This window comes from Leopardus geoffroyi, chromosome A3 (genome assembly GCF_018350155.1).
Source record: "Leopardus geoffroyi isolate Oge1 chromosome A3, O.geoffroyi_Oge1_pat1.0, whole genome shotgun sequence".
In the NCBI taxonomy this organism is placed as follows: Eukaryota; Metazoa; Chordata; class Mammalia; order Carnivora; family Felidae; genus Leopardus; species Leopardus geoffroyi.
Genome location: NC_059336.1, coordinates 45306741 through 45318851, shown reverse-complemented (window position 1 = coordinate 45318851; position 12111 = coordinate 45306741). Strand labels below are relative to the sequence as shown.

Here is a 12111-nt window from a genome sequence, read left to right as displayed (position 1 = left end):
CCAGGCTCCACACCGTCAGCGCAGAGCCCAACGCGGGGCTCGAACTCACAAACCATGAGATCATGACCTGAGCCGAAACCATATGCTCAACAGACTGAGCCACCCAGGCACCCCAGTACGTGTTTCACTTAAATCAAGGCTTAACTGAGTCATGGTGTGTGTCCCAGTGCGACTGGACCCTGGGGACTCTGCATGACCTTTCAATAGTTCAGTTTCTTCACCTCTGAACAGGAGGTGACTGGCTTATTCATTGTACAGGACAAACCTGAGAAGGTAAAAGATGCTGTTTTGTCAGTTGTGATGTGTACATGAAGGGTATTATTCTAAATAATATTAATGATGCATAATCTTGTTTACCCTCCTTGGACGCCAACGGGATTGTGAAGTGGTAACGGGAGAACATTTTTTCTTTTTGATCCATACATGAGTCTGCTCTCACCACACAAAAGGAATTCTCATAATGGATGTGTATTAGACCCTGTTACAAGGGCCTATGAAAGAGAAGGGTGCTCTGAGTTTTGTATCTCTCCACGAAACAACATTTAAAAACAAGAACGTTTCTTTTTAATAAGAAAAGAAAATCAGGGGCTGTCCTGTCCCCGCAATATAACAGAGAATGGGATGAAATTCTCTTAAAAAAAAATCATTTTGGTAGCTTAACAGGAACACATGAAACTCTGTTGATTTCACACATTCATGAGAGACCCACAGAGGACTGCCCTTATTTGCTACACAGTCTCTGCATAATAGGAATGGTACACTGTCAGCCGTCCAAGATGAGGAAAAATTAAATATAGTTAGTGCACAGGGATTAGTCTTATGAGGGTTTGCTCAAAGATAAAAGTTCTCAGGGGAAATCTGGGGAAGGTTAAGACAGTGTTATTTTTAATGACAGCAGGACAGTAGTGTTTATAATGTCAGAATGCATATTTCAGAGTTAAAATCTGAAGTTCTGTCCGGTGGAAATGGCACATGGAACATGGTATTTTGGGGAACCTTTGGAAACACTGGAATATGTGGGGTTCTTGCTTTTATAGTCTGTTACTACATTGAATGATAATAGTCCATTTAAAGTATCACTGTGTAGGTGATTACAATCCATTCTGGATCTGCTTTACCCATCAGGTAGGCGAAATTAGACATTGGAGACTGATGGTGATACTTTCCCAAAATTGTTTCCTAAGCAGAGGTAATGAGCATTAGGATTCTAACATGGCAGGGACTGCCTCATGGCTTGGTGACAAGAGAAATATCTCCACTAGAGTTCCCTGTAAAAGAGAGAAAGAACCAAAGAGGAAATATCAATAAAACTTCATGTCTCTCTGTCTCTCTCTTTAATGCTTATTTTTGAGAGAGAGAGAGAGAGAGAGAGAGAGAGAGAGTAGGAGAGGGGCAGAGAGAGGGAGACACAGAATCTGAAGCATGCTCCAGGCTCTGAGCTATCAGCACAGAGCCCAACGTGGGGCTTGAACTCACAAGCTGTGAGATCATGACCTGAGCTAAAGTTGGACGCTTAACCAACTGAGCCACCCAGGCACCCCAAAACTTCATGTTTCTGAAGTCTCAAGTGAGCTTGACCCTGACTCAAAAATAAAGTGAAAATTTGTCTTCACAGAACATTCTGGAAGCAGGTAATAAGGAGGAGGAAAAAGCAGAAATGCAGGATGGGGAAATTTCTAGAAGGGAACATATGTGTAAAGTGGCCAGCTTGCCCCCAACACCCAGTGGTCAGAAGATTTAGCCCAAAGCTCTAGGTGCAAAATTACAAACAAACTCCAGGGAGGCAATTACAAGCAGGATAGATCCAAGCACTTCATGGAATCAGAACCCTTCAGAACTGGAAAAAAACTTGGAGGCTTTCATAAAGGATTTATTGTGACACTCTCTGAAGAAGGAGCATCACAATTAACGTTCACTATTCAGGGCTGATTGTCCAATTAGTGGATTTCTCCTGCTTCCTGTTTCTCCTTTCCTCCCACTGCCTTCCTCTCTGCTGTATCCTGGCATGTCATTAGCACCTCTACAAGACACTGGACTGGGAAGGGTGAGGACACACAAAATGGCTATTCAAAAATTAGTAACAGCAATAATCAAAACACTGGTTATGGCAAAGTTCGAAGTTTGTATTTAGAATGAGGAATTTAAATTACGAAATTTATGGATGTCAATGCAATAGTTATTCTTAAACTCCATGACAGGGGTGCTTAAGCAGCCAACTTTGGCTCAGGTCATGATCTCGTGGTTTGTGAGTTCAAGCCCCCAGTCAGGCTCTGTGCTGACAGCTCAGAGCCTGGAGCCTGCTTCTGATTCTATGTCTCCCTCTCTCTGCTCCTCCCCTGTTCACACTCTCTCTTTCTCTCTCTCTTTCTCTCAAAAATAAATAAACATTAAAAAATTTTTTAAACTCCATGACAGAGATAATTTCCTTTATTGAGGTAGGAGGACCTTTTGAAAGGCAACATCCTGTTTGTGTTTCAATTTCTGGTTTCTAAGAATTATGGTAACATGCAGTTACCCACCCAGAGGCATCTGGCTGTCTTGTTTAGTCCCCATCTATGTAACCTGATTGAGAGGGCTTTTGCAGGTGCCTTTAGATGCAACCTGCATCCGCTTGACATTATTTATTGAGCACCTACTATGTGCCAAGCACTGTCCCAGATGTCAGGGACACATTGGTTAACAAAAAAATGCCTGCCCTTGTAGAGTTTACATTGTAGGTTAAGGATTCAGAATATGAAAAATAAAAGCAATTTTGAAAGGAAAATTAGATAATATTTAGAAGAATTTCAGTAGCAAGAAAAAAAATAGAGCAGAGGAAGGACTACAGTGTGTTGGGAGTGTTAGTTGCAAATGAATGGGTGGCCAGGGTAGGTCTCATTGAAAAGTTAACATTTAAACAAAGACTTTGAAAAAGAAAAGCAAAAACTCCAAGGTGGAGACCTGCCAGATGTGTTTCACGAACAAAGAGGAGACTGTAGTGGTTACATTGGGGAGAACAAGGACAAAAATGGTCAAAGATGAAGTCAGAGAAGTAAGCAGACAGGGATGGATTGTAGGTGGGAACATTCTAGAAGTTTCTATGAAGATGGAAATGTTCTGTAGCTGTGCTGTCTCATATGGCAGCTACTGGCCACATGTAGCTATCTGATCACTTCAAACATCGCTAATGTAATTGAGAGGCAGAATTTTTAATCTCATTTAACTTTACTGAAGTTCAATTTAAATAGTCCTGTGTGGCTAGTAGCCACCACATTGGTCAGTACAGTTCCAGGCTGTTCGGTAGTTGACATGATCTGATTCAAATTTTTGTGGCATTGCTCTGCTTTTGTGTTGAGAATGTGGAGAAGCGAGGACAGAAGCGGGGTCACCAGGTGACTTCCCATCTAGCCACATGCAGATCCCAGGCAGTCACACCAGCACAAAGTCATTTGCTAGCTCTTCTCCTGTAGCCTACCTAACATGGGGGTTGACCGAAACCTTTATCAAGCTGACTGAATTAAGTTCCTTGTGAGATGTTAATCAATAAGATCAACATTTCCTGGGAATCATCTAATTTAGAAGAAGGGCAATGAGAAAAAGAGACACACATGTGTTGATCCTCTAGCCCATATCAGAACTTGCTGTTATAGTAATTTTAACAAAAAACTCCAGCAAGGCTGGCTTATCATCTGCTTTTCACAGTCAAAAACTCCACTCAGAGACATAAAATCCCTTTTGTAATAGGGGAAATCCACCTGAATCTGAATCTGCATCCATCTGGCTAAAAACCCATGACTTTTTCACTGTCCTGATGATATCCTTAAAAAAAAAAAAAAAAAAAAAAAAAGAAGTTCACAGTCTCATAAATAAAAGTATTAGGTCAAAATGAGCCTCGTTCTGCTTGCAAGGAAGCTGCTGTTTTTCTCACTGTTTGAAGATCTCTTCATCATGGATTCTAAGACGAACACCCTGAGAAGGAACAATTTCCTTCTTCCTTGTTGGAAAAATTGGGACATTGTTTCTAGAGGCAGGGAGCCTAATAATTCTTGTACCCATGCTTTGCTACAGGAAATTAAAATTAATGGAAGCTGTGTGATAATGAAATGGCATTTTCTAGAACAGATGTTGACAAATAGTGATTCTACTGGGATGCAACCAATGAAGCTTGCCCAGACTGGCAAGAAGGTCGTAGTATGATCAGCCCCTCATGACAAAGGCTCAGGGGGTAGGGGTGGGAGACCCACACCCCAGTGAAATGCCCTGCCTTTATCTCCCAACTCTGAACCTGGGGGGAGTCCCCTGGTCTGAAGCAAATACAGTCACCAAGCTCCCCTGTGCTGTAGTGACACTCTGAAGTCAAGTGCAGGAGGTGGCTGTGTTAGTAGGGTCCATCCCAGCTGTTTAGAAGAGGGCAGACATCTTCTCACAAATACAAAATGGCAGCCCAACTCTTCATTCCCTCATTAACAGGTTTGTACTTGTATCTTCTTTATTATTATTATTTTCTAATGTTTATTTATTTTAGAGAGAGAGAGCACAAGCTGGGGCAGAGGCCGAGAGAATGAGGGAGACACAGAATCTGAAGCAGGCTCCAGGCTCTGAGCTGTCTGCACAGAGCCCGATGCAGGGCTTGAACTCACAAACTGCAAGATCATGACCTGAGTCGAAGTCGAATGCTTAACTGACTGAGCCACCCAGATGCCCCTATACTTGTATCTTCTAAGTGAGTCTGAACCGCGAAAGAAAAGTCTGCCACCCTTCCCTTGCCAGTCTGAAATCTACTACAGCTGACCCTTGAACAACACAGGTTTGAACTGTGTGGCTCCACTTACACATGGACTTTTTTTCAATATATACAGTACAGGACTGTAAACGTATTTTCTCTTCCTTGTGCCTTTCTTAATAACATTTTCTTTTCTCTAGGTAACATACAAAACGTGTTAATTGACTGTTTATGTTATTGGTGAGGCTTCTGGATAACAATAGGCTACTATTACTGGTTAAGATCTAGGGGAGTCAACAGTCACATGCAGATTTTGGAATGCATGGGGGTCAGAGCTCCTAAACCCCCCACCCTACTGTGTTGCTCAAGGGTCAACTGTATTTTGCACAGTAATGCACCCAAATGAGGACGTTTGGCCTCAGAATGAAAAATCAAATGGAATTCTTACTCGCTTGCTAAAAACTTCCTTTGTTCAGTGCCCAGAAGCCTTTTTCCAGGAAGTCCATGGGTTGAAATCAGGGTGAGATTACTAAACTTCAGGTGAGAGCTGAGGAGAGAGAAGAAAACACACAAAAAAGGAGGTAAAGCTCGACTTGGTGAAGGTTTATTATAATTCAATTTAACCTTACCTTATGTATCATCCAATTGCTGAACTTTTCTTTTCAGCAACTCTTTTTGCACAAACTTTCCAACAGAACTGACCATGTCAATGAAAGGAGGGAGATGGCTCTGGAGCCTCTAACTGCAGAAACGTCCAGAAGCCACAACACCAGCATGGCAGACACCATTTCATTTTTTTTTTTTTTAATTGCCTCTCAGGGGGCACCTGGGTTGAGCATCCAACTCCTGATTTTGGCTCAGGTCATGATCCCAGGATCGTGGGATGGAGCCCCGCATCGACATTCTGGGGCCCAAAGCATGTTCATAGGCATCATCGTAAGGATTAGTGTTAAAGATAGTTTGTGCTGGAAGTCGGGGGCAGGGTTTTATTATCCTCATTTCATACAGACAAAAATCAAGGTTGGAAACAGGTAATTTGTTCACAGCTGAAGCTCATGGGCAGCAGAACTGGAAGTGAGAGCCATCTCTCTTCTGACCCCCAGCAGTGCCCTCTGCACTCACCTCACTGGCCTCTAACCAAGTCCTGTGAGTGACATTAAGTAGGACACCCAGGAGTATAAGCAGAGGCTGCTGAAGAACGGATGTGCTTAAGACTCACTCCATGTTTTCCCTTAAGCATTAAAATACTCCTGCTGCAAATTTGCCCTCCAGCTAAAGTCAGCAAAATTTTATGGGTGAGTTGATCTTTTCATAGGATGGTGAGAAAGATATTTTTCTCTAAAATCTCTTCTGAGTTTACACCTCCCCTTCAAGCAACCAAATGCCAAAAAAGAAACCTTCACCAAGTTCGAGGAAAACACCTGCCCTCCTTTCCCATGAGGAAACTGGAAATTTTCCAAATGTGGAAATGCTATCAATTTACTGACAATCTGTTAAGTACCACTACAAGCAGGAGACTTTCGGTAATGGCATGGGCCGGCAATGTAATAAATTCAACTGCACCTGACATTTAAAAACAGCTAAATATTATGAAAGGTTGTGCTCTAGGGTCTCGAAGGATGCATGTCATTTAAGAATGAATATCCTTATCTGATACAAAGAAAACCCAGCACATCTTCTCCTCTAATCATAAGAATAAAATTTTTGAATATGTTCAAATAACATAAAGGTCACAATTAACCCCAGCTACTTAGGGCTCCCAGTCTGCAAATGCACACTGATGACAGGTCTTTAATTTATTTACATTTAATGGAAAGTGCAAAATGCAGCTAATAATACATGTTGATGCTCACATGAAGTTAAAATTTATTTTGGCTTTGGTGCCTATGTGATGGAAATGTGGTTTATGTTATACTAATAATAGTTATACATGGGCATTTTTATAGCTCTCTGTGAACAGGCGGCTTAGTAATTATCCAGCTATATCTTTTACTACAAAAACAATCCCTTTGGCACTGAATAATTTGAATGATCTAACAACATGGATCAAATGACTTCTAAATTGCCAAATTGCCACACTATAATATACTGAATTATGCAATTGTGCAATTAAAGACTTCTCCAAAAGCTTTTGAGTGGGGGGCATTTTCTGGATTTTTATCTGTAAGGGCACCAAACTTTCTACTCCTTTTCTTTAGCCTTAGCCAAATTCCTTATGCACTCTTCACGGTGGCTACTCTGGTCCTTTATCCAATCTTCAAGGTCACTAATTTAACCTTTCTTGTTTTCCCTCCCATCCCCTTTCCTCACTCTCAAGTTAGTTAGTACATCTCTCACACCATAAAGAAAACAAAGACGAGCCACCAGGCCTCCCCCCGCCCCGTTTCCCTTATAACCTCCAGAAACATCTATAAGAGCGTTCTTCCATTCCCTCTAATTCTTTTTAAGTAGGCTTCACACCCAGTATGGAGCCCAATGCAGGGCTTAAACTCATGACCCAGAGATCAAGACCTGAGCTGAGATCAAGAGTTGGACACCTAACCAACTGAGTCACGCGGGGCACCCTCTCCCTATTTCTATGCCAGAAAATTGTCCTTACAACACTACTTATAAACCTGGAAGTAACCAGTTTATTTGCGATAGGGTGGAGCCATATAGTCAACAGGGGCCATGGCCTTGCTTATCTGCTACTCCAAGGGGGCTTCCATTCTCAATGTCTCCTCAGGCCCAAGGTGGCTCCTGGAGCTCCAGCCATCATATCCCATATCCACATTATAGGCAGAAGGAAGGAGGAATGGGTGGAAAAGGCTGTCCATTAAGAAGAGACTAAAATCCCATGTGACTTTTCTGCTTACATTGCCAGAACTCAGGGACACAGCCACATGTAGCAGAAAGGGAGCCTGGAAAATATGGTTTTTCAAAGAGAAATACAGTGTTTTTTTTTTTTTTGTTTTGTTTTTTAAAGAACCATATTGCCCAATGTTCTGTTACCAAGGACAAAGTGCAGAATAAATACTGGGAAACAACTAGAAATCTCTACTCACACTGACTCATGGAGGAAGGCTAGGTGGGCTTGGAGGAGGAAATAGGTGGCTGACACCATGTGGTTCAAATGAGAAAAGGCAGATGTATGTGTAGGGTTCTGGGAACTGAAAGGGGAAGGGGGAGTCATCCAGGAGCTAGCAATGGTCGGATGCCATTACTGATGTGAATAGAAGAAATGGTGACAGCTGGGACCAGGAAGGAGGCCCTACCCAAAAGCTGCAGCCATAGAACATGCTGTCTGGGGCAACATTATCTTCAGGTTCTCTCTTATTATTGCTTTTCTCACCAGCTCCTCCTCCTTTGCCCATCTCCCTGCTCACAAGCTTCCCAGTTTTCGTGCCTATCTTCCTGGGTGATGTTATCTACCACCATGACTTCGTCTTACATATTTGCATGAAAGCTTCCTTCTGAGCTCAAAACCCAATTTCCAAGGGCCTATCAGTCCTAATGTGGCTGCTTCACAAGTATCCCCAAATCAGTATGTAGTCCCATTCCATTGCTCCTTTATTTCAGTCAAAGGCATGATCAAGTAACCACCTCTCAAGTTAGGAATCTGAGAGCCAACTTCAAACTCCCACCCTCTTTCTCACTTTCCACAACCGGTCACCACGTCCAGCCTCTTTTAAAGTTTATTTATTTATTTTGAGGGAGAGAGATAGCAAATGGGGAAGGGGCAGAGAGAGAGAGACAGAGAGAGAGAGAGAGAGAGAGAGAGAGAGAGAGAGAGAGAGAGAGAATCCCAAGCAGGCTCCACATCACCAGCACAAAGCTCAATCCCATGAACCTCGAGATCATGACCTGAACTGAAGTCAGACGCTTAACCAACTGAGCCACCCAGGGGACCCGAAAACCTTTTTTTAAATTAAATCCAATCTCAATCATTCCTAGTTTTAATTTTCCATGTTTGCTCACCACTTTGATAGTAGCAGAGCAGAGTGGCTAAGACTATGGGCTCAAGAGTCAGATAGCCTCAGTTGGATGCCAGCCTCTAGCATACTAGGTTTCTGACCTTGGGTGAGTGACAAGTTATTTAACCTCTCTGTGCTTCAGTGTCCTAGTCTGTAAAATGGGAATAATAGAACCTAATGCCTTATAGGGGTGCTGTGGGATTAAATGACGGTATCTGTAAAAATGTTTAGAATATTGCCTGCTACATAAAACATTTTAAATGAATAACTATTTAATTAAAGTGATTTAAGATATTAAGTCCTAATTCATGAGCATGGTATATAAGGCCTTTGTATTGGGGATTAAACTAACCTCATTAAACTTCTTGCTATTCAGTGAAGGTTCCCTCTTTCATGCCTTTCTATGAATGTGTCCACTTTTTCCTCCAACCTTGTGTTTTTTTAATTTAATTTTTTAATCTGATTCAGAAACATCCAAACATTTCTTAATTTATAACTACCTAAGAATATTGGTCCAAAATCATAAAGTTTATAATGTGCAGTTTTAGTAGATTTTAGCTCTTCTGAGGGTGACATATGGAGATCAAATGTTTAAGACTTTTAATCTGATGACCAGTGAATATTTTAGAAGTTCCTACAAACAGAACAGTGAGTCACAGGGTAAATCTTGGATTTGGGCATACAGTAGACAAAATGGCAGAACAACAGGACCACAGAGACAACACCGTTCTCAGATCTAGCGGTGTTGGCTTACTGTATATAAACAATACCAACATCACTGCGAGTCCTCTGCTCCAAAATCAAAGGTCACTGTGTCGTGGAAAAAAAAAAAAAGTTCAAGTGAAGTGCTCAAGCCAATGAAACATTAAACAAGCGCACCTGCATTTTCGCAGCGGATAATTCCAGTGGGGATTTCATGTTGCTGTGGATACAAGGGGAGGAACAGCTCAGAGATACGTGTAAAGCAGGGAGGGATTAGAGTATCCAGGGAAATAAGTAAAAGGTATTGCGTTTCATTCCATGCTTCAGGGGGACAGCTACAAAATTAGGTCTAAACATCCTTATCCTTCAAATAAAGGGGTCACATTGCCAATTTACTGTGAGCATGATAAAAGAAACATAAAACTTTTCATGTTGCTTACCCTTCTGGGCAGTATAAACCTGTCAGCCTGCCAAGTGAATGCTTATTACTTTTATTTTTAATTTTTTCCTGGCTGGGTTTTTTTTTTTTTTTTTTTTTGTGGGTTTTTTTTTGGCATAGCAAGGGCAACCAAAGCCAGTGATTTAATTAACTGCTTTCATTAATGCTTTTATTTGAATAGATAATGTAGAGAGAGAAAATAATTATCCCACATCAATCTAAATGTTACAATTTACTAAAATCTCTGCTTTCTGAATTGTTCAGAACAATGACAAAAATGTTTACCAAATTACAGTAAATCCTAGCTCAAGACAGCTATTTAACTTAACTGCTTATTTAAATAGTCAAAAAATAACTCTGATCTGATTCAGTCTTAATGCTATCACATAATGTCACAAAATTAATGGTGACATGCTATAGATGGAACCTAAAAGTTGGGAACTCCCAATACCAAAAGAAAAATGGAGGGCAAAACAAGTCAAAATATTTATAAGTTGTTTAAGAGAATTTACCAGGTTCTCCCTGAAAAATTGCTAACTTTCTTCAGCAATATTATTTTGTTTAGCTCACAAAGAGATTTGTTTGACAATGTCCTTGGCCACTTCCTGTTTCTTGTCTTAGTAAAAATAGCCCAACAGCTGCATCCATGGCCTCCTGGCTGTCAGTAGTGGCACAGTCGGACCTCCAGGGGGAGACCAAAGAAAGAAAGACCTGAAGAGGGTGGGGTCAAGGATTCTGAGCACTTCTAAAAGTGGGGGAGTGTTCATGGGGCAAAGAAGAAGTTCAAATCTCTCTCCCTGACCTTTTTTCTCTCTTCTCTTCGGTGCCATATTGCATGGCTCTCCTATTCATGGGAGCCCCAGTAGGAACCAGGGTGGGGCCTGGAAAAAGGGGCCAAGAAGCAAATCTCAAACCTGCCTGAATCCAGGCTTATGTCCTGGGACAAGGATCTAGAATCAACACTGAACCCAACAATGTCTGTTTGCCGGTGCTTTGTGAATTCTTCAGGGACCCTTCAGGGTAGGGGGTGGTGGTCAGGGTAAGGGACTGGGGGCGGGGGGAGGGAGAGGGGAAGGAAGGTATGGGGATTCAGGAACTCAGATGAAAAGCTTGTGTATCTCTGCATAAAAATAACACATAAATCCTAACTGAAAAAATGAAAATGAATGTAATGTTTGAAATGGTCACTTAACGAATAAGAATAAAATTTGGAAGTCTGGCAAAACAAACTAAGATGAAATTGGATTTTGCTTTATAATTTACGGGAAATATTATGTACATATGAGTAAAAATGTTACACATTTGTACTCTGATCATATTTTTATATACATGGAGCATATATAAGATGTAGATACTAAGACAGCAGTTATGAAAGACCAGCTGGAAAGCCTCTGCACACAAGAGATGGCAAAATGTAAGACACCAATCAATCAGTTCCTTAAGACTGGAAAAGAGCATTGTGGGGATCCAAAAGTGATGAGGTCACTTGTGGAGGTGTGGGGTGGGGATAAGGACAGGTTTGCTGCTTGGGGCAAATGCTCGTGGTTACAAGGCTTTATAGACACCATATGGTCAGGTTTCCTCATGCATGGCATTTATATACTCTTGAACCTTTATTCTTAATGGTGATAGTTTAAGCATGAAGTATATGAGATGCTTTCTACCAGGTCCAATTTAGTGTGTAAATACTATGATATGGGGTAATGACTTCAGCTATGTCATGTTTAATGATAAGTTAATAATTATGCCTAGTAAGTAAGCCCTGAAGTAATGATATGACATAGAAGTTATATATGATTTGTTGAGAATTAGAAATGTGGTTTGGAAAACAAGCTCATAAAAACAGGTTAATTACAATGAGCAATTATAGGGGGAAATAAGTTTCCTTACAGATAAGAGCTGCCAATTTTGAGGAAATGTCTACATAAATGGTTACTATACCCAGGTGCATGTTAGAATTACCTGGGGATTCTTAAAAATACATATTCCTGGAATTGTAGCTTCAGGAATAGGGGCCCAGGAAACTCTTTTTATAACTATTACCTCCACCTCCACCCCCATCCCAGCCCCTCCCCCACAAATAGCTCTGATGTACAGAGTTGTTAAGTCTGGAATTTTCACAATCTGTTGCTTAGAGAAAAAGTTGCTCAACATTACGCTCATGTCTAGGACGCTGATCATAACATGTTTCTCCATCATTAGTTCTTAAAATAAAAGGAAACTCATGGGGTGCCTGGGTGGCGCAGTCGGTTAAGCGTCCGACTTCAGCCAGGTCACGATCTCTCGGTCCGTGAGTTCGAGCCCCGCGTCAGGCT

General features: G+C 41.4%; 1 protein-coding gene across 3 annotated transcripts in view; it reads right to left on the bottom strand.

The window, feature by feature from the left end:
- The window catches only part of CFAP61 (cilia and flagella associated protein 61), a 283106-nt gene that overhangs the window by 93255 nt on the left and 177740 nt on the right, over positions 1–12111 (bottom strand). For all 3 annotated transcript variants that reach the window (XM_045445447.1, XM_045445448.1, XM_045445449.1), the window contains one exon: positions 5151–5249. In XM_045445447.1, coding sequence (XP_045301403.1) covers positions 5151–5249 — 99 coding nt within the window. The remainder of the gene's footprint in view (positions 1–5150; positions 5250–12111) is intronic.